The sequence below is a fragment of the Drosophila santomea genome, chromosome 2L, assembly GCF_016746245.2.
Source record: "Drosophila santomea strain STO CAGO 1482 chromosome 2L, Prin_Dsan_1.1, whole genome shotgun sequence".
NCBI classification, from domain to species: Eukaryota; Metazoa; Arthropoda; class Insecta; order Diptera; family Drosophilidae; genus Drosophila; species Drosophila santomea.
The window spans coordinates 9,867,456-9,895,033 of NC_053016.2; the positions used below are offsets into that span (position 1 = coordinate 9,867,456).

At 39.7% G+C, this 27,578-nt stretch overlaps 7 protein-coding genes across 12 annotated transcripts in view; 1 reads left to right on the forward strand and 6 right to left on the reverse strand.

The window, feature by feature from the left end:
- LOC120444025 overlaps nucleotides 1-27,113 on the forward strand; it is a 42,748-nt gene extending 15,635 nt beyond the window's left edge. For 2 of the 6 annotated variants that reach the window (XM_039623528.1, XM_039623529.1), the window contains exons 4-6: nucleotides 19,911-20,236; nucleotides 20,667-21,189; nucleotides 23,097-27,113. In XM_039623528.1, coding sequence (XP_039479462.1) covers nucleotides 19,911-20,236; nucleotides 20,667-21,189; nucleotides 23,097-25,276 — 3,029 coding nt within the window. In that variant the 3' untranslated portion in view covers nucleotides 25,277-27,113. Of the gene's footprint in view, nucleotides 1-15,550; nucleotides 16,068-18,554; nucleotides 18,578-19,910; nucleotides 20,237-20,666; nucleotides 21,190-22,929; nucleotides 22,949-23,096 lie in introns of those variants that run through there. The other 4 variants (XM_039623527.1, XM_039623526.1, XM_039623530.1 and 1 more) reach the window with 4 other exon arrangements.
- LOC120444030 lies at nucleotides 413-1,039 on the reverse strand. Its single transcript, XM_039623535.1, has 2 exons — nucleotides 650-1,039; nucleotides 413-592 (listed from the first exon to the last, which is right to left on the reverse strand). The coding sequence occupies exons 1-2, from the start codon at nucleotides 1,037-1,039 to the stop codon at nucleotides 413-415; spliced, it is 570 nt and encodes a 189-aa protein (XP_039479469.1).
- Nucleotides 1,228-1,776, reverse strand: LOC120444035. Its single transcript, XM_039623541.1, has 2 exons — nucleotides 1,453-1,776; nucleotides 1,228-1,380 (listed from the first exon to the last, which is right to left on the reverse strand). The coding sequence occupies exons 1-2, from the start codon at nucleotides 1,774-1,776 to the stop codon at nucleotides 1,228-1,230; spliced, it is 477 nt and encodes a 158-aa protein (XP_039479475.1).
- Nucleotides 2,192-2,795, reverse strand: LOC120444034. The gene is made up of 2 exons (XM_039623540.1): nucleotides 2,418-2,795; nucleotides 2,192-2,350 (listed from the first exon to the last, which is right to left on the reverse strand). Exons 1-2 carry the CDS (start codon nucleotides 2,793-2,795, stop codon nucleotides 2,192-2,194), a joined length of 537 nt encoding a protein of 178 aa, XP_039479474.1.
- On the reverse strand, nucleotides 3,292-3,907 carry LOC120444031. The gene is made up of 2 exons (XM_039623536.1): nucleotides 3,506-3,907; nucleotides 3,292-3,453 (listed from the first exon to the last, which is right to left on the reverse strand). Exons 1-2 carry the CDS (start codon nucleotides 3,905-3,907, stop codon nucleotides 3,292-3,294), a joined length of 564 nt encoding a protein of 187 aa, XP_039479470.1.
- On the reverse strand, nucleotides 4,266-4,872 carry LOC120444032. Its single transcript, XM_039623538.1, has 2 exons — nucleotides 4,486-4,872; nucleotides 4,266-4,421 (listed from the first exon to the last, which is right to left on the reverse strand). Exons 1-2 carry the CDS (start codon nucleotides 4,870-4,872, stop codon nucleotides 4,266-4,268), a joined length of 543 nt encoding a protein of 180 aa, XP_039479472.1.
- Nucleotides 4,909-6,059, reverse strand: LOC120444033. Its single transcript, XM_039623539.1, has 2 exons — nucleotides 5,679-6,059; nucleotides 4,909-5,507 (listed from the first exon to the last, which is right to left on the reverse strand). Exons 1-2 carry the CDS (start codon nucleotides 6,057-6,059, stop codon nucleotides 5,352-5,354), a joined length of 537 nt encoding a protein of 178 aa, XP_039479473.1. The 3' UTR covers nucleotides 4,909-5,351.
- Nucleotides 27,114-27,578: the final 465 nt, after the last annotated feature.

Genomic DNA, 27,578 nt, shown 5'->3' on the forward strand with positions numbered 1-27,578 from the left:
CGAAAGTCTGTGTCTAACAACTCGCTACTTTTCTTGACTGTAGTAATTCGAACTTCTACTTTTATTTTCACAAAAGGTTTAGGGAACACGTATCGCCCATTTATCTAAAACTGCAAGTTTTGTAATATAACTTATTTGTTGCAGGACGTGAAAACAAGTGGCGCCCCCGGGGAGAGATAATGACAAAGCTTTGTTTATGTCAGGATTTATCGTAGCTCTTCACCAAAATCTATCTTTTTTTGATTTAATAAAAAAATTAACACAGACGTCAATTTATCCAGGCATCGTATGTGCATATATAATCATGACTCTGTTGAATATATTAAAGGTATGAGATACATACATGTATATAAATATTCTTGCCCTTTAAAGCAAACAATTCTTTGCAAAGGATAATTATATTAGTAATCCATCATTCCAGTACTTTAAATCGGTCAGTTGAATACGGCAAAATTTGTCCCTTTGCGATGACTCGAGCCATCAGTTTTCGATTTGTGTAATACTCAAGTAGGGATCGAAATTTTCCGAGAGGTACAAACGAAGGGAAATCCTGCTCGCTCATTGTCAAGTTCTTAACTTCATAGTTTACATTCTGTGGTGGAATGAATTACATAAGTTATTTTGATACTTAATAAGGATAAATACTCACAGGACGAAAGGGGCATTTGAATTTTACAGTTGCATGTTTTTTCAAATTTTGTACGTACATATTGAACAATCGGTTCTTGTTAGCATTTTCCAGAATGTAGCATCCATCAAACTCAACATCATATAATTTCATTTTCTGTTTGCTGTTCAGCTTCCAAAAATCCAGGGCGGCATGCACGTTTATATCATCAATCGTGCGTTTGAAAATATGAGACGAGTCCATATAGGTGCGATTGTCCATTTGGAAGACCTTACACTCAAATTTTTCATACACATCTGTATCTACTTGTGTAATGTTAACTTCATCGATGTAAACTCGATAGTTTCTATCCTCGCATCTCATGCACTTAAATATGAGAATGGAGCTGCCGATTAAAAGCCATAAATTCATGACGGCTGTTAAATCGAAACTGGTGACCGACTTATAATCCAATGAATTTATAAAAATGAACATTCATTCTTCAAAGCATTTAAAGTAATGGTTTTGTTTTGTTACATTATTTAATGAGCAATAAAGGATGGAAATCATTCTATTAATTGTTGTAGTCAACTTTATTTTAACTGATTTTTACGGTCCGCTCAACGGCGAACTATACGACCATGGATGGTTAATTGTATAGCTCTTCGTTTCTTAATGAATATGTTGCAGTCCGAAGTAAAAACCATTTCCGGCGAATAGCTGGGTATTAGCTTTGAGTTAATGGTATATTCATCAATAAAATACCTCTTGTTCTTAAATAAAAGTTTTTAAATAATAAATACATCAATATAATTAGACGGTAATGAATAAATGATTTTACTTACCATTTTAAAAGGGCAATGCAGTGGAAAATTTGAAACTCGTCGCAGCTCGTCGGCAATCATCTTATACAAAAATTGTGAGTGTAGAGCTGCTAATGCCTGACAATAGTCCATTTCCGATGCAGTGTAGTTGATTAAGGATGAGCCGTGTTTGAAGGAAAATACGTAAACTCCTCTGACGTCATTTACGTCTTTTCTTAAGGAAAATTCAGCGGAATATGATTTTGATCCAGAATTTGGTGATTTTTTATGTAAACGGCAGCTTAGATTCTGGACAAGTTCTGGTGAATGAGTGGGGCACTCAATTTTTGTCATAATGGCGTCCATCTTTTTGAATATAAAATTAATAATAATTTTAGATTAATCATTTCTGCAATAAGATATTTTTTCAAAGATACAAACCCTTGCATAGACATAAAAGCCAATGGATGTATAGAAAACCGTAAGGACCACCGGGAAATTCTTATTACATTTCATTCTAGAGAGCAAAGTGTAATGACTACATAAAAAATGTAAAGCTCTTTCCAAACCGGTGGGATATTGTCAAAGGAGGCAAAATAATGAGTTTTTGATATGTTTTTAAATTGCCAGTAAAATCGATACACCCAAATTTTAAATAATGATTAAAGCACTCAACTACATACATGAACATCTAATGATCCATTATTGAACTAAAAGGCTACTTCATCAATATATGTTTTTATTTCAACATAGGAATTCATATTCTAAAGTGAAAATATTTTTATAGTCTGTGTATAAAACGTCCATGGGCGATAGAACGAGATGCTATAAAAGATTGATTCAAAAAAAAATCGCTTAGGGATCTGAACGTTCCAAACGGCACGAATGAGGGAAAATCTTGCTCGTCCATATACAGATTTGTCACGGTGTAGTTGAAGTTCTAATGAGAAATAATAAGATATCTTGCTATAATATTGTTATAAATCTTTAACAGTATTAACACTTACCGCCTTGAGAGGACACTCCAAGTTAGAAAATCTTTTAAAGCCCTTTGAAAATATATTCATTAAACGATTCTTTTGAAAACTTCCGATTAAAAGGCAGGCATTTAATCGACCTTCGTATAGCTTCATTTCTTGACTTTTTGGCTTAAGGAAACTCACAACGTTTCGAACGTCCAATTTGGCGACTTCACGATTTAGCAGCATATGACAATTTACATAACTGCGATTACTGATTTGTTCGACTTCGCAACCCAACTCTTCAATGGTTTTAGTATCCAAAATCTTAATGCTGATCTGATCAATAACTATTCGAAAGTTTCGCTGCTCTGAGCTCACGCAACTAAAAAGTAAAAAACAGTAAAGGCAAAATAAAGTTCCCATGTTAAACCTTTATACTGCAATGCCCGAACTCTATTTAATAAATATTTTTCCAACCGAATAACCAAGTTATTTTAGAGAGCTAGCTAATTACCATATATTATGTTCTTTGTAATCGACTGTCGAATTAAATTGCAAGCTTTAAGCAAATAACAATTAAATTAAGCTTGATAATTACACTACAGAAATGTTGACAATTTTTATTAAAGCTTTCTTTTTAATAATATTTGTTCCCTAGTAGTATAATTTAGTTTCTTTGAAGTTTTACAACGAGCTTTTTAAACCATTATTCATTATACAATTGTTGCTAATGATATGCATACATATCTTCAAATGACACATTTATTTGAATTTTTATAATATAAATAGAACATTTTGTTATATTGTAAGCAAGAAAGATTGTTGTGAGCAGATACCAAAGTAAAAATTCAATGTTGGGGGTCTTTTCGCATCTTTATACACAAAATGCGCTTAAAATGTTTCCTGATACATGCCATTTTCAATTCGTCCTGTAAGAAAGCACTTTTCCTTGCGTCACAATTCGCAGTGCCAATCGTTCTTGTGTAAAATATTCGGTGACAGTGCGAAATTTACCCAAAGGCACAAACGGAGGAAGATCCTTCTCATCCATATGCCAATTTGTCAGGGTATAGTTGAAATTCTAAAAAATATTTCCTTTTACATATTATTGAGAACAGTGTGTGTTTGCTCACCATTCTTAAGGGACAAGTTAGATTTCCATGCACGTGCTTCTTAAAACTTTTCACGTAAATTTTAAACAATCCATTGCGGTGAGAAGTTTTTAGGAATTGACATGCATCCAAACGACCATCATATAGTTTTAGTTTCTTTTGGTTAGATGTCTTCCAAAAATCCATGGTTGTGTGCATTATTATATCCTCCACATCAGACTTCACTATCATTTCGCCGTTGACGTAACTCCGATTGTTCAGATTTACGATTCGGAAATCTATATGCTGTATCAAATCGCGCACCTTATATTTAACTGAAAACTCATCCATCTTTATGCGAAAATTACGCTCCTCACACTTCAAGCAAATGTTGGAGCTAAACCACAATAGCCAAAACAAAGTAGACGCGGCCAACGTTCTCATTTTAATGACAGTCGACTGCGTTTAGAAGAGTTTAGGCTACATATATGAAATTATCGTACATTTATAAAACCAGCCAATTAAGAGCTCGTTGCTTGATAAAAAAAATAATTGGTATAGTTTTAGTAGAAAGAAATAAAAACAATTTTGTGCATCCGGGCAAGGTTATTTTAATTTTAATTATGCTTTGAACATACAAAACAAGTGATTTTTTTTTAAATTTAGTAAAATATTGTTGTGCGTTGATTATGTATTTAAAATGTATTGATATGACAACGGCTTGTTTTAAAGCTGGCTTTTATTTATTATTTTATGTGATGGTCAAACCTTTGGGATTTTAATGTACCATTCCAGCAAAGGCTTATGATTTGGGCAAAATTCCCCCATGTGCCACAACACGTATTATCAATCGTTGTTGATTAAAGTATTCGGTGACCGTACGGAATTCGCCAACAGGAACAAACTGTGGTAGGTCCTCTTCATCCAAAAACCAATCATTCATTTTGTAGGTTAAATTCTGGAAAAAATATTACTTTTATTGTATTTGTAATTAAGTAGTCCTGTAATTGAGTAAAACACACCGCTTTAAAGGGACACGACAAAAGAACGTTGGAGTGTTTCTTAAAGCTCTTCACAAAGAAGTAGAACAGTTTATTTTTGTTCATAGTTCGAAGTATGAGACACCCATCCATTCGAACATCGTACAATTTCAATTTAGTTTTCGCGTTCGGCTTCCAGAACTCCATTAGTGCACGAACATTCAAATCTGCGACTTCCTTTTTCAATATCATTTCGGCGTTGACGTAGCTTCGATTATTCGACTGAAACAAATTGCAATCCATTTTCTCAAACACATCCGGCAGCTTATACTTGATCGCAAACTCATCGAAGAAAATCCGAAAACGATTTTGACATTTAGCCAAGTCCATGAGAAAGTATAGTGCGCAAATGAAATACAACGTTTTCATGGCTATTGCTTTTACTAAAATGCCCTTTGGAGATTCCATACAACGCACAATCACATATGTATTTAACTGTTTGTTTAATTAAAGATGGTTTCCAATGATATTATTTCAATAATGATGAAAACCCTAGAAATTTTCGGTTTTCAGTCATTATTGCTGATTATTGAATATTGCTGTATTATTGCGTTTGTTGAAGCGTTGAAATTAAACACCAATCGAATGGACGAAATAAAATATGTAAACGAATTGTAATGGAATAATTTGAATAATCAAAATGGGCTTTCCCAACATTAGATTAATATATTCCAATGCTGCCAAAGTCATATTTCAATTTTTGAACCAAATTTTGCCTGTCTGTGGATTGGTTAATGTGACTGTAATAATTATCACAGTAATCGAACCGAATCGCCAATATAAATTATTATTGCTTTCGGGCTTTGCACTCAATTGCTATTTATTTTATTCAAAAATTATTATTACTGCTAACGTTTGGTGAGCAAGTGTCCATCAATTTGCATGTGAGCTAATAGTTTTGATTTGTGCTTAAAGGACATTCTCAGGCGATAAGTGCAATCCGGCAGTAGATCTGGTAGCACAGCTTCGTCGATATAGGCCCTGTGCAGGGAGTAGTTAAAATTCTGAAAGTAGAAAGGATTAAGTTTAAATAAAGCTGAAAGGTTGGGAAGGTATTCCAAATGTGATAGCATGTAAAGAATATTCATTGAGTTCTGAAAAGCGTGCTACATTTGATATCTGTTTTTACAAGTAATGTAAATTAATATTCCATATATTGGTTACTTTCAACTTACCGGTCGAAGTGGGCACTTGGGCTTGGTATTCAGGAACCCCGCATAGTTATTGTACAGCAATCTGATGAACTTATTCTTATAACCATTGTTGAGGATCGAACAGAAGTTGAGCTGCACATTATAAAGGCGCATCTCCGGTCGTTGAGGACGCGCGATGTCCATTGATGAAGTCAATGTCAGATCATTCACCAATCGACTAATCATCATATGGCCAGATAGATAGCTGCGATTACCATCCTGTTCGACCACCGCACTTTGGGACAGGAACAGGTCTTGCTCATCGACATCGAAGGTGAAGCGATCCACGTACACCACATGGGCACACAAATAGCAGTTGATCAGCGAGCTGAAAACGAGAAGACGCAGCTTGTGGAAAGACATTTGGAAGATGGTTGACTTGGCCACCGGATTACTGACTGGCAACGAAACAACTACTAATGGGGGATTCCATTGTGCTCGTAATTATGAGCTGACGGAGCAAAGCCTAATGGCTTTTTAAATGGTGTCGTCTGGTCTAAATTGCCGCAATCTCTCAATATGTCAACAATACGTATTCATATACACATAAATAATTTTTTCCATGTTACTTTTTTCTTCGTTCTTTTTGGGTCTTTGAGTCGCTTTCAGAAGTGCAAAAAAAAGTGTATATGCTTGCACTCAAAAGTAAAATGAAAATGTTTCACGTATGGAAAGATTGAGTTGAGAAGGCGGCTAAGTACACAAAAAGAGTAAAAAAGAAAGGCATCAAAAAAAAAGGGGGGAAAAGAAAGCGAAACCCTATTTTCTCGACCATAATGGTACTCATTATTAATGAGTGTATGGGGTATAAAACTTATACATATATGGTAGGAAATGCATACAGCACGTTGAACTAATAAGAAACATGATACCAAGAAGTCTTCTTAAAAATAATTTCTACAGAAATAACATTCTGTGTTGTGCTTAAATGTCTTCAAGTTTTAAGAACACCATATACATTTATAACGCCCTTTTTTTTTAAGTTTTGTATGATTTGCTTTAAATTAGTTTCCAAATTATATTAGTTTATGTAAACTTACCATTTGTTAGTTGACTACTAAGTACTCGCTTGTCGAATGCACCTTTTCATAATTCGCCGTGTTCGGGGCCCAAAACGCGACCCCAAGGATGTCAACAGAAATGTTAATAACACCAGCACACCAGCGCTGCCAACCAACTGCAGCTGGAAGGATTCAAGGATGGGCCTGGCGACAAGGATGCAGATGGGCTGGATTGCCGGCCTGGCTACCAGACCAACTGCTCAACATCCCAACAAGCCCGAGCCCGAGCAAAAACAGTGGCCTTAAAACAGAAAAGCAAAGCGCACCGGAGTGGAGTAGAGTGGGTGTGGTGTACGTACGGCAAAGTGAGGCAGAGCAAAGACGAGCTCGGCCCAGTCGAGTGTAGTTCAAACATCACACCTACCGTCTGGGATCTGGAGAGTCTCGACTCGTCTCGTCTGCGGATGGTGCTGTGGTCCATATTATGTAAACATTTGCCGGGCTTAAATCTTTATTATTATTTCCTTTTTTTTCGTTGCCTCCTGTGCGTTGCCTCCTGTGCATCCCAGTTGGTTGTCTGGGTGGAGTGCGTGTTGGTGTTTGCTATCCGTGTTTCCTAGCGCAGCGATCTCAATCGAAAATGTGTGCAACTTTGCATGACACAACGGCGAGAAGCACATTTGCAACATCATCTTTGGCTCGCTTAGGTTCGGTAACTCGTACACCCAAAAGAACCTATTTTCACTTTTTGCTAGTTTCCGTTCTAACTCGTTCTTGGTCATATGAAACAAAGTGACGAAGAATAGTTTTTTATTGAAAAGACAGTATTGTTTCCAGTTACTTTGCTAACATATAATTTGCTTATTCAATTAACTGCAGCACTTGACTGGAAATTAGAAATCAATATCCCTTGGTGTAATACACGTGCTGAGCTGCGGAACTCGATGACCTGTTCTTTTCCTCGCGAAGAAAACAAACTAATTTTCCCATTTTCATATACCAATTTCCCTAAGTGACCAATTTGTCCGAGTGCAATTAACACAGCCCATCCGTGCTCATGGGCGACGGGAAAGTTCTTCAAATGGCCAGCGTGTGCTTGGTAAAAAAACTGAAGAGTTTGTTGCGTTGCATTTTAAATATCAAGGTGTTATATCATGCAAATTTGTGCAATTTTCATTCATGCCTGCATATACATATGTAGCTCTGCTAAAACCACAGCGCTAGACCATAATTAGTCTTTGTGAGCGTGTGAGGCTCATTTTGTATGCAAATTGCAGTCGATTGGTTTCGCATTACATAATTAATAATTCAATGAGAATGCTTGTCAATCACACGCAGAACTACGCCCACCAAGAAACCATCACAAAGGATGGCACATTTGAAAATCAAAGTACATTTCTTGCGGTTTTGTTGCAAAATGTATAGAAAGAATGTACGCTCTGTACGCTAGAAATTCATTTAAAATGCACATTTTAAGGCAAACTTTAAGCTTGACGCACTGCATAGTTCTAAAAATATGGCAAAGTAAATATAACATTTATGCCGAAATTTGCTTACACTGAATCTTCGACTTGTGTGTGTTGTACACAGATAGGCAAGATGGCCTTTGGTCTACGTATATAGATATACACATGTAGATACCAATATCTGCGTCACTGCCGATGCTTTGGGCCTATTTGTGCAATCAATAAATTTTACAGTCGAATGCACAGGTGGTGGCATCCACAATTTACGCATCTATGGGGCGCCTGCAGTTGGCACCAAATGGATGTGGCAGCACAGGAGATGAAATTCCGTTTGTCGAAGGCAAATTTATTAACATTTTCCGATCATTTTCCGCTCGTTAAACTGTTTCTCGTTCCAAAGCCAATAAACAAAGTTGAATGTTGAAATAATCCTTTTGATTGAAACTATTCTGAGTGCAATTATATTCGAACAATTTAAATATTTACTAGCTAATAACTACGGCCAAAACAAGCATTTCAGCTGTTGATAAAATGCAGGGTTTGCAGCTGAGTATTCAGTGCCTCACCAAAAATACACCATCTCTGCAGACACTCGTTAAAAATCACTTAAAATTCCATCATCATAAATTTGTCAAAAAATTTACTCACTTGCTGTGAGCGTTTGCGGAGCTTCAACGTGTCGACATTGATGCTGTCTTTTGTCTACTATCGCACTCCCTTCCTCTTTTGGGATTAGTTTTCCGACCACCACAATGCTCTTTATATTCCATGCACAACTGTCTCCTCAAATTCCGCGGAAATTATTGTATCAAATTGCCCTGTCAAGGTCGTACAAATGTTAAACTTTCAGCGCTTTTAATACGTTTTTGAATACTTTTAAATTCTGTTCCGTTTCTGGAAATTTAAAAACGTGATAGCAGACTTATTTTAGACTTTACTTAAAATACTTTTATCAGTACATTTTCCATCGATGTGAATGCATGTTTTAAAAAAACATTATACGTGGAGTTCCCGTGCTGAAAAAGTTCTTGAAGACAAATGAGCTTTTCTTTAAGACCGTTCGCCGTCTAAGTTTTCTTATGACAACCTTTAGTTTATTACTTTTGGTTTATGTTTTCGTCAGTTGGCCGAATGTTTTATTTTAGCGGCCGTCGCCACAGCAGGGGGCAACTTCCATGGGGCACACACACACACACTCACATACATATACTCGATACCCCGAATTTAACAGCTTTTTGTGGCAAGGTCTTTTTGGCCATGGCTCCATGGCGACTTCAATTTTTGGCAACAGAACGCAGCACAAAGTTGCTGCAACGGCAAAAAGCGAAGAAGAACCGAACGAAAAACTCAACCAAGGCAAAAAGGCAATAACAAAATATTATTATCAGAATCATTCATCATGTGGCTGCAGGCAATAAATTTTGGGGCTAGCTCCCAAATGCAACAACAACCATGTCAGGCCCAGTAGAAGAATAACTACAATAATTGTAGCAGTCGTAGGTAGCTATGTACATACATAGCTATAGTAGGTAGGTATGTAGGTAGGTAGGTGGATACTCGGGCTTTTGGCTAACTGTTAATAAATCGCAGTGCCAGGCAACACAGTTAGCACAGTTAACTGTGGGCAACAGCAGCTGCTGATGTGGCGCCACCTTCCCCACCCAAAGTACCACGTCCTCCCATCACCCGCCCATCTGAAACCCGCCGCAGACGCATAAAAGTTCGGGGCTTTACCCCCGAAACGAACTTTAACTTTAAGCGAGGCGTGGCCAGAGCTATAAAGCATTAACATAAAACTCCCAAAAATACAAAAGACCGAGGGGGAAAAATGGCAAGACAAAATGAAAATAGTTACTGCTAAGAATTTTCACTGCTTTTTTTTTCTTTAGGAGGCAGTCAGCTGCTCAGCCAAGCTGTAAATTTGCGCATTAGTTAAACGATTTCAATCTATTCTGAAATTTTGTTCATTTTGTTTGACAACGAACGGAAGCTAAATTAGTTTAAAGCATTTTAAAGATCGAAAATCGCATGAAAATGTATGTACGAAGTGATTTTATGTAATTTAAGAGTCGATTTTACAATTGTTTTAAACGAACTATGCTAATAGCAATATGTATTTAACAGAAGAATTGCTGTTCTGATTAAATATTCTAAGTCGTGTTGTGCATAATGCCATAACTTCCCTTGCGTGATAATAATATCATACTTGCACCACTTCGCTATTAAAGTCTATAAATAAGTGATATAGTATGTATAAAGATACGTTTAAGTCTGCGCAAAGTGTGGTACATACATATAATGATTATACAAATTTCTTCTAAGTAACTAAGTTACAATTACTTACAATTTTGTGTCTCTAAGAAAACTACTTGACTCGAAAATGTTCGTATCCTTACTTAATTTACCACCAGTTCGTTTGAAAGGTTCTGCAAGAGTAGTCTACCTATAATATGGAAATGGTCCTAACTAACACTTGGTTTCCTCTATTTGCAAGTGCAACCACTCCAGTTCCTCTTTGAGACACATTTTGCAAATTGCATTTCATTGTTCCACTTCCTTGGCAGCCAGTCCCGTTCTCATTTGCAGTCATTATTATGGTCAAAGTAAACGAAATCGTCATCTCCATAGTGCCCAGCATCGTAATCAATTCAGTTGGAAAATGCATTTCCCCTGCCCGTTTGGCCAACCACTCTATGCACCACTGTGATACCCGCGCTCATCGTTATTCTCTTTGCCACTTGTTTGATAAATAATTGTCCGACGTTTAGTAGGTACATACTACACCATAAACATGCAAACTTAAGAGCACATTGTGTATAGTATTCTCGTGCCAGTGCGAAGCTGGTGACCACATGCTGGGCTCCCCAGTAATGCCGCTCCACCGCGTCTTCCTTTGGCTAACGGCATTGGGGCAACCGCATAGCTATAGTGGCTATAAGCTAGGCCATGTACTTTGAAAGCCCCATCGCTGAGCCCTGACCACATCATTGAATGCGAAATGCGAAATGCAAAATGCAAAATGCGAAATTCGAAATGCAGAAGCGGCGTAATTGCCACCGCATCAGAGACCCAAGCTGAAACCAATAAACCAGCACACGTCGATTAGTTGCACATGAGTGCGGCAACATCGGGCCTGGTCGTCAGGTGGTGTTCGGTCGAAGCCACTTTTCCACCTCCGAATTTCACCCTCGTTACTGCGGCTGCTGGCTGGCCAAGACTGACGGACGTCGGAGCTACAGCTACTGACAGTAAGACCATTTAAGCCACGTCTTAAGCACGCCGGCTTTAGACCTCTACGCTCGCATTCATGTGCTGCTAAACAGCTTTTTTTGCCTTAGAACGTCCATTGAAAACTTAGTTAAAACATGTATCTGGAATTCTCATTATCAACTGAAACAAGAGAGAACGCTATAGTCGAGTTCCCCGACTATTAGATACCTAGTACTCAGAAAGTTGAAGAGCAAATAAGAACAACAAAATTTTAAAATTAAAAAGTCAATAAATAATAGAGGTTTCATACAGACAGACGGACATGGCCATATCGACTTGGCTATTGATCCTGATCAAGAATATATATACTTTATATGGTCGGAAACACTTTATTCTATCTGTTACATACTTTTCAAAGCATCTAGTATACCCTTTTACTCTAAGGGTAACGGGTATAACATCCATTTTAATATACTACTGTCATGAAGTTGCGTGCACAGAATGTGACTTTCCTTGCAAAAATGTTTCATTCCTTCATGACATCCATTTAAGTAATTTCAAAATATAATCTTTTCAAAACGAAAGTAATACCATATTGTGTTCACATAGATTAAATTTCGAAAACAACAAAATGCATTCATGTTTCTTATCTTTGTGCCACTGAAATCCCTTTAAATATACAAAAATTCCGAAATGTTGATTCACTTCATTCGCTTAAATGTTTGAAAAGGTTCTAATTGTGCACACTTGCAATGATCCTGTTAATTTGTTCCTTGTAAACGACATAGATTTTGTACGCTGCCCGAAAACTGAAATCTGCTGAGCAAAGTGTTTGCCCCACGTTAACCCAAAGTGTTGACCCAAGTTAGCCCAAGCTCTAACCGACAGTGTCGCCTATCTTAAATGGATGTCGAGGGGGGTGCGGGGGGTGGGGGTGCCCCATCGCCCCCAATAGTACACAGCAGCAGCAGTCTACGGCTAACCGAGCCCAACTAACCGGCGATTGTCCATTTGGTATCGATGAGGAGCGCCTTTACCGCATTCCATGCCGCTGAAAAGCGGAGAACGGCCATGAATTTTGCATTTTCAGTTCGCTCGTATTTTTAGCTGGGTCCCGTCCACCGTGTGCGGTGTTGTGCTGGGCAGGCGGGCCTGTGATTCATCAAAAGTGCGGCGACAGCTGACAGACCGACAGGCCGACAGGCCGTCAGCTACGCATAGAAATGAATTATACAAAAAGTGGGCAGACAATGGGCCAACACCCCTTGGGGAAACACCTGAGGCGGCGGCTAGGAAGACGCGAATTCCGTGCGATTATATTTTATTAGTTGAACCCGCAAACCAGTTGACAAAAGCCAACGAACGCCGGCCGCAAGAACAAACTGGATATCAATGTTATCAAATTGACCGACAGCCGTATGCCCTTTTAATATACCTTTGCATCTTCTGACAAGTATTATCACTCTAAATGCATGAGGTCAATTGAATACCAAAACATTCTGCAGTATTTAATAAGAAAATATTTATAAACTGAAAATGTAAAACAATGATCATTTGGTATCATATGTAACTCTCCCTGGAGAGGCTTGCTGATTTCGTAGATATGACTTAATCTGATCCTAATTTAAAAGATTATCTACATTATCTTAAAAATAGATGATGATATGTATAAATATTATGCTCATATCATGATCTTCTTTCTTATGGCTGTACTCTGCTCTTTGATCTTCATGCATAGGTGCATTACCAACCCATTTCCTTGTATTCCCATGATTACATCAGTTCTATACGGCAATTAATATTATATTATTTCAGTTCGCCGATAAGATGCATTCAAGGTTGAACCCAAAGTATAATGTACATGCAGTTATTCCGATTCAAAAATCACCCACGCCTTGCGAGTCGAGCCCTGAATACTCTTCTATCTGAAAGAATTCTATCGACAGTTTCGTACATATCATAAATCATGTACATCACTAAGCGGTAACAGCTGGTGCTTGGACTATTCTCCCAAGTTTTGGAAACACAAGTGTTTAAAAAGGAGGGAAAGAACATGATGAACACTCCGGATACAAAAGAGTCCACACACATTTTATGTTATAGCATATGCACATCTGCTTCCGACTATAAGTACTTTTATATTGTACAAATATACATATGTCGCTACATATGTACATATGTGCTGACATATGCACATACATATGTACGTACAGAATTTTGCAGATCGTTCAACTCAATTTTGATAGTTTCAATAGAAAAGCTTGGCATAGCAACCCCGAAAAATCAAACATTGTATGTAGATCGCTTGTTCTGCTTCGTCATGCTTACGAAATTACACTGAACAAGTTTTTCCATTTCACTAAAAATAAATAAAGCTTTTTTAAAAATATATAAATTGTGAAAATCATCGTATATCAGGTATGTTTTTACGTACTGATTTAGACTCACTTTGGGAGTTAAGCAAACATAATTCTTGCAACCCTTGAACTGAATAGATTATCATTATTCAGCACGACAATTGTAAAATTATCTGCTGTGTATCAGCCACATGCTGAAACGTTTGCAACACTGTTTTTAGGTTTTTGGCTTTATGCCTTCTGGCATTTAATTCGCCCGGTCGAATGGTTTGCCAACATTATGACAAAGTTATGATACTCTTTCCTGGGAAAGCACATAAAAAGAGCCAGGCCACGAAAGGAAAACAAAGCGGCAAATAAAGCAAAACACCAACAAAAACCAAAAAACGTGCTGAACAATGAGTGCTACGAGTGGGAAAACAGTGGTGGAGTTGTGGGGGTTTCGGATTGATTCCATGTGAAAATCAATACCGATCAACATATGTAATGTACATACATACATATATCATTATTTCGATGTTTGTTTAAGTGACCAACACTTGATAAGCAATTTATTAAATTGCGAACGATTTGTAATCGAAATTATTAAGTTTAAAGAAACCATTCAACGCCTCCCCAAATTAAATTATCTATGGGTGCCCATGCGAGTTGAAAGACGGTTCCCCCCCTCACGCTATCCCCATCTCTTTCGCTCTCCTATCCATCTCGCTCACTCTTCTAACAATCGCGCCGATTACGCTGTCGCATAACGTTTGAAGATGACGCGCGGTTGTTGTTTTTGCTGCCAGCGCCAGACGAACTGGCTCTGCTTTCTACGCTGTAGCACGAGGAGTGGGTGGTGGCGGGGGGTGGAGAAGTGGGCGGTGGGCGGGCGGGCGACAGCTGAAAAGGTGCGGCGACATTGAACAAGCCAACGAACGAACGGGCGAGTGAGCGAGCGAGAGAGCTGAGCTTCTGATAACGTCGTCATCGTCATCGCGATTTTAATTTATGCACAACACACGCACAGCCAGCTCACGCACACAAGCACAGAGCAACCATCTCAATTACGATGGAGATTTTTTTTGCTAAAGCTCAACATCTTTTTACACATTTTGCAATTGTTGTTGTTACACTTGAATTCGGGGTATACGAACTCTGTTAAAAGGTTTGCACAGCTGCTTATTTAGTTTATTTAGTTGATCATTTGATTAGGGCAACAATGCTAAACAATTAAAACTGTATGTGTCGCATAAATATTTAAGTATACAAAAAAAGGCCTACTAAGAAACTCGCAAAACTAAAATTAGATGAAATTTCTAAAACTCAATTAAAGCGATTATATGTACATACATATATTTTGAAATGACTTCTAGGAAGCACTGCATTTTTTCTTTTCATGTTTTCATCAAATGTTTTTTATTAAATAGGGAATTTTTGCTAATTAGTTTCTAAAGGTAGAATTTCACAATAATGTTTATTCTGGTGAAATAACGATGATATAGTTATGTATAAACCAAACTTGGCAGTGACACACCTCCCCAATATTGGGTACCCCTACTATGCCCAAACCACACTCCATAAATAAGTAGGTAGTGTAATAATAAGGTAAAAATATTTGCCAAACTAAATCGAGCAGCTTGGTAAATATTATTCATATGATAGCCGATAATTGTGAGAGTGTGCAGCTGTCAGATTGAGGCCACTGTGCGAATTCGAGTTCCCCTGGCCGCGCTGCCACTTATGTAAACGCTGCCCACTTTGCGCGCATTTTGTGCTCTCCGTTTATTCTCTCACGCTTTTCTCTCTCTATTTCTCTCTCTGCGGCTCTCTCGTTACAGCAGCAGCAGCAACGATCGAGGAGGGCGCCGCTGCAGTCGGACAAGTCTGCTCAGTTGGTCGCTGAAAATCGGCATCGCGAGACGTACCGAGTTGGAATACATTTGTTTCGACGGCGGCGACGCGTCCGCTCGTTGCAGTGGCGCATTAATTTTTTTTTTTCGGTTTGATTGATTGCGATTATGAACGAGACCTTAAAGCTGTCCGGACTCGGAATGCAGCGCACCAATATCGAGCTCGAGCGGCAGAGGCACCTGGCCAACTGGCTGATGAACAGCAGACCGCACATGCCCGGCGGACCAGCAGCAGGAGCCACAACAACATCAGCGGCAGCAGCAACAACACCCACTGCATCGGCAACAAAGAGCACAACAACAGCAGCAGCAACAGCTACAAATCCTAGCTCCACAGTGGGAGGAGCAGGCACTGGCACAGTGGGCGGCAACGGGGTCGCAACAGCAGCAGCAGCGGGCGCACCCAGCAACAGCGTCGCAGCTGCAGCAGCAGCTGCATGTAACGGTAAGCTTAGCGCGAAGAGACGCAATGGGTGTGGGTAGGGGGGAGGTAGACAAGGCACGCGCTTCGAGCGAGCGAGAGAGAGGCGAGCGGGAGAGCGCAATGGTTAATTGTTGTTTGCTCAATGACGTCGCCTTTGCTTTTATTTTGTAGGATGCCCTGCTTATAGGGTATGGTAATTGAGATCATCCTTGTGAAAACGGTATAATCCTGCGGAGGGAATGAAACATACTAAAAAATAAACCTTATTAGTTTAAAAAATGATTAAAGATTCAAGTCCAGCTAAACTTAAGCTTTTATTTGGCTCACTTCAAAAGACTTCATAAAAGACAGACAATTAGCTATTATTTTATGGTACAGTAATTTGCAATGCTGTGATACCGTTTAATTCGGCTTATGAAAAAGTTTTTTCTTTGATTCCATAAAATTATTTGAAAGATATAACATATATAAACAGTAGTAAAGCAGTAGTTATTTGCACACAATATAGTATGGTAATTTCGTAGAGCAGGTTGCTGCTGTAAAATAATGAATTTCACTTTTTACAACAAAGTAAAGTACCCAATTATTTAAAAATGAGTTACAGCATTTAACGATACGTAATAAATGATCCAAGTTTACATCTACAGGTAAACTTCAGTAACTAAAACTAAAGAGTTGAAACTAGATCATTGCAATATTAATGAAGTTCTTATAGATTAGTTTCACTGGTTGCATATAAAAGGAGTTTTCTTTATTACCAAATTAACATCTCAATAAGATAATTCGACAATTTGATAACCAACTGTACGGGGCTTTGGGAAAAGCGAATCCAAATCGTATAAATATTTATTTTTGTGCAAATCGAATTCGAGCCAAACGTTTAAAAGTGAAAACCGAAACATGTGCTATTTTTATGAGCAGCTCGCTTGGATGGAAGAACAATCAACACTCTGAACAATCAAGAGATGAAGTGATTAATATTCTTTGCTTAAATTTTTTTAAAAAATATATGGTTGATAAGACGATCTAGAAACACTAATTTTTTTCTACCCATTCATAATTATGAATGGTTCTTAAGAAATCTAAGCCATTGAAGACTGAGATGTATAGATTAGTTCATATTGTTGATACGTTTTTGTATCTCCAATAATGTTTGGATCAGCAGAAGGACTTAGATCTGTGAGGGTAAGCTTTGGAAGGGTACAAAAGCTTCGTTACCAGAAACAATTTTTTTTTCTAACTGGTGGTTGTGTTGTGTCTTATGGGGATTTCTTTTCGCCAAGGCGCGCGCGTCGCTTCGCATAATTTCACACGAAACGTGACAATCTCACACCCCCCCTCACCCACTCTATCCCCTCCTCTCTCTCTCTGCCTATCTATATATTGTATATGTTGCTTACTCTCTCGCTCGCTGGCGGAAAGTCTACTCTGCAATTGATATTTCACGAAAGATAAGAGCAATTTCACAAAACGTTTTAGCCCCTTCCCGGTGCTATGCTGTGATTTCTGCCCTCGCCTGCATTTATTAAATGTGTGTTGTGTGTGGGGCAAAAAATTAAGCCAAATGTGCGCAATTAAAGTGAGTAATGCGCCGCCGACCACCAATCAGCGGATCCAAATCGCACCATGGGCCGCATTCGAACAATGAGCAATCAAATATCGCGATATCTCTTTTTAATTGCACCGCTCCAAGTTCGCTTATTTACTCAACTATTTCTGAAGTAAAAAAAATCGGAAAAAAATCGACAAAAAACCAAAATGGCTAAGTGATTTCATGCGGTATTGTTTGGGGCGACAGACAATTGCTTTTTGGATGTCGGCCCGATAACGATATAATACAATATATGATGTTGCCCATGAGGAAGGTGTTATCTTTTTGTGTTGTCTGCGTAGCGGTGTTCCGTTAATCGCCTCCAGTTGTTGACTCTTTTATTAGTGCCTTGATATCCGATCCGATTGGATCTCTGATTCAAAAAAACCATTCGACCTTAAAGTTGTCAAGTCATAGACCCCTGCAGTTGTCAAGGGTTCTTCCTTGATCTTAAGACGAGTGCATTCGAATATAACAAAAAGTTTTCAAATCTTCAAAAAGTAATCAAAATCCCGGAAATGCGAATGGACGTGACATTGATTAATAGCTTACACATAGAGCGTTGACCTGACTTGATTTGATAACAAATTTGTATACTTTAAAATAAATCTAAAATGTTCCCACAAGTTTTTGAGCAATGTACTTTGCTTTTCATAAACAAAGAAGATATTTTTAATGACCCATGAAAAACGTCAATGGCAAAATGTAGTATCAATTAGCTGATAGTCAATATATTTGTATTGCAAATAAAGTCTTGTTAGTGACAAATTTGTTTGCGTAAACGCTGTTAAAACGCAAAAAAAAAAATGAAACACACTGATTAGTAAACTTTGAATTATAGAATCGTGTGCAAATAGAGCAGTTTGAGTTTTGTATATACTAACGTTTTTAGTATTTGCATGTTATTATTAGATAGGCTTTCTTCTCGACTAGATGAACCGTAAGTTCGTAAATTCAAATTCATATACAAAGCTTCCGCAGAAAGGTGTCTTACAAAGTCGAGAGCAAGAATGTTGTGCACAGGTGCCGCTATACAGTGCATTAAATTTATTGTGGTCTAAAAATGGCTTGAATGTGAATGTCTTGAACGTGAATAAAAGTTCGATTTTCCCCACTTAAAATTCAGTGCAAGATCTTTCGACATTCCTTCCTGTCTATTGCGAAAATTCTTGTTAATTTTGCGATTGCGCTTTGAGGCGATATTTGCCCACTGTGTGTCATCGTCTCGTTGACCGTTGACTGAAAATTAGCTGCGCTTAGCAACAGTTTTGAACCACTTGCCTTATTTATTTTTTTTTTATACCCGTTACTCGTAGAGTAAAAGGGTATACTAGATTCGTTGAAAAGTATGTAACAGGCAGAAGGAAGCGTTTCCGACCATATAAAGTATATATATTTTTGATCAGGATCAATAGCCGAGTCGATCTGGCCATGTCCGTCTGTCCGTCCGTCTGTCCGTCTGTCCGTCTGTCCGTCTGTCCGTCTGTCCGTCCGTATGAACGTCGAGATCTCAGGAACTACAAAAGCTAGAAAGTTGAGATTAAGCATACAGACTCCAGAGACATAGAAGCAGCGCAAGTTTGTCGATTCATGTTGCCACGCCCACTCTAACGCCCACAAACCGCACAAAACTGCCACGCCCACACTTTTGAAAAATGTTTTGAAATTTTTTCATTTTTGTATTAGTCTTGTCATTTTCTATCGATTTACCAAAAAACTTTTTGCCACGCCCACTCTAACGCCCTCAAACCGCCCAAAGCTGCTACGCCCACACTTTTGAAAAATGTTTTGATATTTTTTCATTTTTATATTGGTCTTGTAAATTTCTATCGATTTGCCAAAAAAATTTCTGCCACGCCCACTATAACGCCTACAAACCGCCAAAAATTGTGTTTAAGACTCTCCTTCTCCCTTCCACTAGCTGAGTAACGGGTATCAGATAGTCGGGGAACTCGACTATAGCGTTCTCTCTTGTTTATTTTTTTTTTTGTTGCGTCACGCCAACTGAAATTCGCTTGGGGAATATACACTCATTATAGACGAAGCTCTGGCACTGTAGATGTGGAAGTTGATACGACGGTGTGTGGGTTTTTCCCACTGCAGACAACGGGGTGGCAATTAGACACTCACATGTGCACTTATATTTATGCGATTACCTCACCGATGCACAATGTGCTACCTCACTCACTCACTCAGTTACCACTCCTCCGCGTTGCATTGCGTTTCTTTGTCTTATGCTAATGTTCACCTACCTTATGCTCTTGCCGCTGCAGGTGGAGCAGCCGTTGGCGCCCATCACGGCCACCACTCGTCGGCCGGGGCGCGCAAGCCCAAACTGCGGCGCTTCAACTCCCACGACACCAGCTCCAATATGTTCTCGGTGGCCGACTTCGAGAACGCCCGCCTGGCCCGCCGCAACGAGATCGAGCTGAACCAGCGGAGGGCACGACGCGTGCGCGGCAGTGCCAACAATAGCAGCTACGGCTTGGGTGCGGGCTCAGGACTGCTGGGAGGTGCCCATTCCGGATACTGTGACGCACTCAATGGCAGCGGCGATTACTCCACCGGGGACAGCAAGGTCTCCAAGGGCAGCAGCGAAGTAAGATTGAGTTACACTTACATCAGAGGCATAGAGTACGCAAAAATCTACCCCACGAAAATTTCAAACAGTAACATAATCCGATGTCAAGAAATATTAAATAACTGCAAAAACCGGTTCTAAAAATCAAATACTATATATTGTAAAATTAAATTAACGTAAATAGCTGAATGCTTTAGGATTTACATATATATAATCTTTTATAATCTTTAATATATAACATACATATAAGTGTATTTATTTCATTATTTAGTGAACACTTGTTTATGACGTCAATAAGTTTTCTAATCTCGCACAGATGTTTGTTAGTTGTTCGTGGTCGATTTTAAACGATATAGCCCAATTTGATTTGGAAATAAATCAAATATACTCTTAATAATGAATTATTTAATTATACTATATGCCAACTAATAAACAATGGATCTTCCAGGGAGCGCTGACCGCCATTGAGTTCCTTGAGCGAAATTCCCTGCCCCGAGTTGTTCGCATCCTGCATGCGAGCAAGAGCTCCAACGAAACTCTGCAGTCCAGCTCATCGCATGGCTCCTCCACGGCGGCATCGAGCAGCTCCTCGACGGGAGCGAATCCGTTTGGATCTGGTGGTGGTGGTGGTGGTGGTGGTGGTGGTGGCGGTGGAAACATTTCCAGTGGCAACATTGACACCGGCACCGGCACCCATTCATCGTCCAGCGGAGGCAGCGCCACCGGAAACGGAACTGGCTCTGGTCCTGGTCTTAGTTCGGGCTCGGGCTCGGGTTCTGGTTCTGGTTCTGGTTCTGGTCACCAAAACAACAACGGTCGCCACAGCAGCAACGGTGGCACCCCACCCGGCCACGATGAGCTTTTTCTGCTCTACAGGCTGGTGCGACAGCGCAACATCTACCATGGACACAACGCCAAGACTCAGGCATCGCAGCGCAAGAAGACCCTGCTCATTCCACAGGAGTTTCCGGGTGAGTTTCATAAGTGGTTAATTTATCGATTTCTGGTAGTTGTTCTATAACAACTATAAGAGTAATTTCGAGTTTGCCATTTGGGCTACCTTCACATTCGTAATAAACTCACATCAATTAGCAAACACATTGAGTATGAATTTTGAAAATTGTTTGTAACAAGAGTTAAATAGTTCGATTATTACATGTATCTCAGGTTAATAGTAGGGTTGCGGTTTAATTACCTGCTATTTATTGAGATTAATAATACAATTGCAAAAGCTAGAGATACCTTTTTCACAGAACAGCTAGAACCTTACTGCTGCGGCTAATTGTAATTGCAAGTTGGCTCGGGCGAGGGCGGCTTCAAACAAGTTGTCATTCCATTGAGGGAAGTTAATTTATCGCTCACAGTAAATTAACTTCAATGACCCACCGATTGATGCGCCGATTAGCAGTAGCTAGGGGCATAACCGAATGATTAAAAAAAAAGAGGAAAACCTGCGGCTGATTCGGCACGAACACGGTAGATTTTAGTCGCATGCCCATTTACATAATCCAGACGGGGCTTTTGAAGGCACAATTTAGTGTTCTCATGACGAATGCATTTAGATACTTACTTGTACCTGATTACACGGTCCAGTCGTAACCAACTCGCTAAGTGAGTCAGCCAAGCGAACTCTGATCTCCCAGTGCTAGGTTACTAAGTACACAATCCATATAATCGTACATATGTACATATATGTATATGTCTGCCGTACTTTGATGTTTTTTGCGTGACACAGTCACAGTTCAACAATGGAAAGTAATCGCAACTATTGCTCATCAGGCGTTATGCAATGAGCTCTATTCGGGGTTCCAGTGCCGGTGGTTTTTGGCCCAGTCTGTCAGGCAGCGGTGACTTCTTCGGTGGCTCACCACCGACACCAACAGTACCACCAGCACCACCGATACCACCTGCACCACCATCCACCCACTGCTGCTCCGCAGTACTGCGGTCAGCCATTGTTTCAAATCGCAACGCCATGTGACTTTTCACAGCCGTTTGGGGAGGCGCAATGTAAACCAATGGGTGCGAATATTATGCAATCTGCCCATTTATAGACCCACTGACGCTGGGTATTATCATTTTATTCATCAGGCTTGCAATGTCCGGAAAAAATGGATGGCAAATTGGAGTGATTCAATTTGCACGACCATATTGGATTTTTCTTGTGTTGATTCAATTGCTCTCGACGCTGATTGCATTAGTCCCTCTTTATCATCAATTTTTTGTTGTATCATTATAATTTGAACTCAGTGGCGCGAATTGAACTAAATGAAATGATTGATGGACTCATCGATACATGTAATGCTTAATTGCATTGCATTTCTTTTTTCTGTATAATCCACCTGGGCTAACTGAAACACCTTTTACATTCAAATTTAACTTTTTACAAACCTTCCAATTAAGCTGGTCAGTTTATTTTAATAGACAAAAACTGCTTTATTTTAAAAATATCATATATATGTACATATATATCTCAATACTATGAGATGGCCAGTCGAACGTCACGTTTTTTGTTTTATTTTTGTTGTACTCATTTTTGGATTGCAAATTGTGTATTATTTTCTGTACGAAGCTGTCAGCTGTCGGAAAAATGGTTTTCAGATTTTAGACAGTAAACAGATTTGTTCAGTGACTGAACCAAAATATCTGTTTTGTTCAAAGAGTTTTCCAAATTAGTTTCAATTATTTGTTTTGTACTTTTTCTTTTAATGCATTCCTGACCTTGAGAAGGCACAGCTTTTGCTTTTATTTATTTAAACTTAATTGTTATTAACATAAGGATAATTTAATGGATAAAACCACATTAGAAGCTGAAATACACATACACAATAAGATACAACGACAATGCTAACATTTTTATGTTTTCTTTTCCGCGCAGGTTACTTCTCAATGCTAAGCGAGAAGGGCCTTCCCACGGCCACACAATACGGATCTCTGATACAGCTGGTTCGGGAACGGGTTTACAAGTTTGTCTCCGTGGACAATATGCCGGCGTTTACGGAATCCTCACCCAACAGTACGAATAGTCCAACGCACGAGGGATGCCTGCCCATAAACAAGGGACGTCCACAGTACGTGAAAACGACGGCAAGGGGCGGGCAGGTATTCCGTCTGCTGGCCGTCTTCGAGGATGGCAAACAGGATCAGGTCAATATGTCGCAGCATGGCAACGGAAATGCGACCAGGTCCCATGGCGGTGGGTACATGGGGCGAGAGAAGGAAAAGAACCGGTATGCCCAGCTCCTTAATGAAAACCGGCAGGTGCTGTACGTCCCACTGTCCACCAAGGGCAAGTTCTTCGAGATTGAGCCGGGCATTCCTCAGCTGCTTCAGAAACTGGGCGATGCGCAGCGAAAGCTGAATCCGGAGTGTGTGCATCGTTTGAGTGCATTGGTGACGGCGGCCAAGCAGTTGCCGCTAACACTGCGCTATATCTCCGGACCTGGCGGACCCGACATTCCCGAGCAGCTGTGCATTAGTCAAGTGAGCAAGGAGGACGTGGTCGTGGGCTGTTCCATTGAGGACGTGGACACCCAGACGCCCTTGCAGCTGAGGAAGTTCTATCCCAGTCGGGATATTCAGCTGGTAAAGAGTTATTTAGGCTTTGACTCCGAACAACGGATGCTCGCTAACACGAATGTGCAAAATATGCTCAAGTTCTGTCAATTCAATTGCGATCCATTCCTGAAGCTTGTGGAGATTGAGCTAATTCAGCGCTCGGAACGGTCGGGAAGCAAGAATCGAGAGGGGCTACGAATCCTGAAGCCACTGCATTTCCCAAAGATCCTGAGACGCGAGAAGAGCTCCATGGCAGCAGCGCACGAGAAGGAGGATTCCATTATTTTCCTCAGCAAAACCGATCTGGAGAATCTGGAAGCCAAGGAAGCGGCAGCTTCTGCTGCAGCTCAATCGGAATCCAGTTTGAATCGCATCTCTGAGCGAATGCGTGTGTTCCAGTCCACCAAGAAGAAGTGGTTTGGGAAGCATCATCCACAGCAACAGCAGCCACAAGTAGAGAAACATCAATCTAACTTGGATCTCGATGAGCAGGCGAAGCGGATGAGCATGGAGCGCTATACGGATATGTCAAAGCTTCTGCAGGAGCGTTTTGGATCGAATCCCGAACAGCCAGAGCAGGATGCTATCTCCCTGAACAGCACAGCAGCGTCCGACACCGAGACCACGATGCTGACTACTATGGAGCCGAGGTCTTTGGACACGATGATGCAGAAGTCCATGTCCCTGCAGGATATTGAGTTGCTCAATGGTCAGTTCAAGCCACGACCTGATTTGCTGGCCAGCCACAATCACAATGACGCCATCAGCGAGGCGGGTACCGAACTGGAGGATGTGGAGAATCAGACCCCACCTCCGCAGTCCTTCATCACGGAGAAGCTCTACAACGAGTTCCATGTGAAGACCAGGCAGTATAGCAAGTCATCGTCCAGTTTGCACCAGTTGCCGCTCTTTTCCTTGCCGCAAAAGTTGCAGCTCCACGAGGCTGAGAAGGAGAAGCGTCATCTGATGTTGCTAAAGGCGCAGCAACAGGCTCTGACCAAGGAACCGGTCACTGGAAGAAGGGCAGCAGGTGGAGTTTCTCTGTTGGGCGGAGGACTTAACCAACTGGCGATATCACCCGCATCGCTGGTGGAAGACGACTTGCCCTACTCCAGTGTGCGCGATTCGCTGGTAATTTCCGGCGGGGAGTGCCTGCGATCGGAGGCAGCCAGCAGACCGGTTCCCGCTGTGGACTACACAAAGGAGAATATATACGCCGAAATCTGTCCCTCACACACAGTGGACACCTTTTCGGGCGCCACCCAGTTCACTCATGTGCCCGACGATGACGGAGATTATGCTTCGCTCAAGTATTCGGTCAATGGACCACAGTCGGTTAGTCGGATAGAGGTGAATGGAGCTACGGCGGCGGTGAAGAGCAGCGCAATCAGCTACCATACCGTGTACCTGGGCGAGGAACCGTTGGGCGAGAGGCACGCTGCCCACATCACCACCGTGGAGTTGGCCGGAGAGGATAACATTTACAATACGCTCAAATGATGACTCATGTGATTCCGGCGACGTAAGTTGGCCGGCGCCAAAGGCCTGTTTTAAAAACGCCGATGGACAAAAGGGCAAGCAAGAGGAAATTCATTTTACTCGTGATCCTACCAAGGCTATCTTATCTTATAGTCTTGTACTCGAATGAAACTGAAGTATTCTCCAAGAAAACGAATTCTGTAATTAATTCAATACTTTACTTATTGCCATCAACTAATTTAGACAGAACTTTACTTTATTGAAATGCCATTGGATTACTTTAGTTAAAACAAACAATCAAATATTTTAAAGAGAAAATGTATTTAATTCACGTTTTGGTTTTATTGTGTATTTCCTCCATTTTATTTTAAAGCTTATGAATATTCACTTCTATAAGGAATTAAACAACTAACTTATTGTAAGTTTGGTCTTCTTTAAATACTTAATGAACTTAAGTAAAATGCGAATGTTCGGGTACAAGACAAAGATAAGAATAATATTTAATCAGAAAATAATTGAATGACACCATTTATTTGCTGTGAGGCCTTGCTTAAGATCGGTAAAATCGTAAATAGTCTTTTGGAGCATCCAGCCACAAAAACAAATGAATTTATATTTTATCTCGCTTACAATTTTAAGAAATGGTTACAGCAGAACACCAATGTAAGTTCGTTGTCATAGTGAGAGGACCTCTCAATTTTAAGAAAAATACTTTTCCCTGTTTGCCCTTTGAAATGGGCGAGAGAACTTATATTTAATCATTCAATATGGCGCTGATGCACAAAAACACAATAGTAGAGAAAATATCTTATTTTGGAATAATACAAAACTCAAAGCGGATGATGTATTGTGAATTCAAACAGAATTTGAATCTGGGTCAACCAACACCCAAACGAAAGTAAAGAAAAATCTCTATCGTAACTTATTACGTAAATACACATACATATATTTGTAGAAAGTAGTATTAGTATAGGGATCAAATTTGTAAATGAGACGTCGCTGTGGACGACGAAAAACCCCCTTGAAATGACAACAGAAATTGTAATATTATTATTAACCAAGTGAAGACAAGCAATTTTGTATTGTAATCTATGGATGGGTGTCCCCAGTCCACGACTTTCAACCCATTAAACGCCCAGATCCCTAACCCATACAAAAGAGAAACATCATATTGAAACTGAACATTTGGAAATTGCAATATTATACAATTGTATACATAACTTATATATAGATATACTTATACACATATACTAACGTACATACGATATGGAAATCTTAGTTCAAACCTAAGGTATTATTAGCTCGTAGGCAATCAACAAGTCAAATCAAATCATAAGCGATATACATCTATATATGCATATATTGTATATTTGTAAAATAGCATAAACTTTTAGGGCAAAATGCCAAACTTTTACACGATCTCTCGTATTTTGTCGTTCTTTTTTGGAAACCCATTAACTTGGTTTTGTTGGGTTTACTTGTTTTGCCCTCAACAATTCAACGTTAATGAAACGAACCGATTACATCAAAGTGCGAGCATGTCCACAAACCATATTTGAATCTGTCAACTTGTCCGCTTCGTTCGATGACCTCTAATAACATTGCATACAAAACACATATTTAACATATTATTAAGTGACTTTATCGCGCCATATAGAAGTGCAGTCGCAAAGTAGAGTTTAGACATTAAGGTTCAGTTTCTAGTCTTAATTTCAAAACAAATATGAAGCCGTTTCGAAATGGAGACATGCCAAACTTTTAAATGTGTAATGAATGACTTCGGCCTGGCCCGAAGGATCCTTCAATATATACACTTTCAATTGGGTACTACATAAATAAATATTTAGCAAGAACATAAGTTATGAATTTTTATTTTATTTGATTTGCTACCACAATCAGTAATACAACTTATTTCAGATTCGACTGAAATCTTAGTTCTTATCTCCCTCAAAGACGGCAAAATATCAAGGTGGAAAACGATTCAATAAATATTGTAAGAAAAAAGCCTAGTGTTACCAAAAACCCTGTATAAAAATGAAGCAATACTCACAAAATAGCTATGATACTAGTTGTAAAACCTCTCTGACAAAGCAACAATGCGACAGCAGCAAGTTCAGTCAGTGTGTGTGATAGTAGCTAAGTAACGAGGGTACTTGCTATCTGGATATCGGTGTTTTGTACATACGAGTAAATAGAAACGAGGCGTAACCCAGCCCCAGGCATATTATGCGTTAAGTGTACTAAGAGTACTCAGTGGCGGTTACTTTGCATTTCATAGTTGCTAGACACGTAAGACAGGCTTTGCTGAAGCGCAAGGGTGATA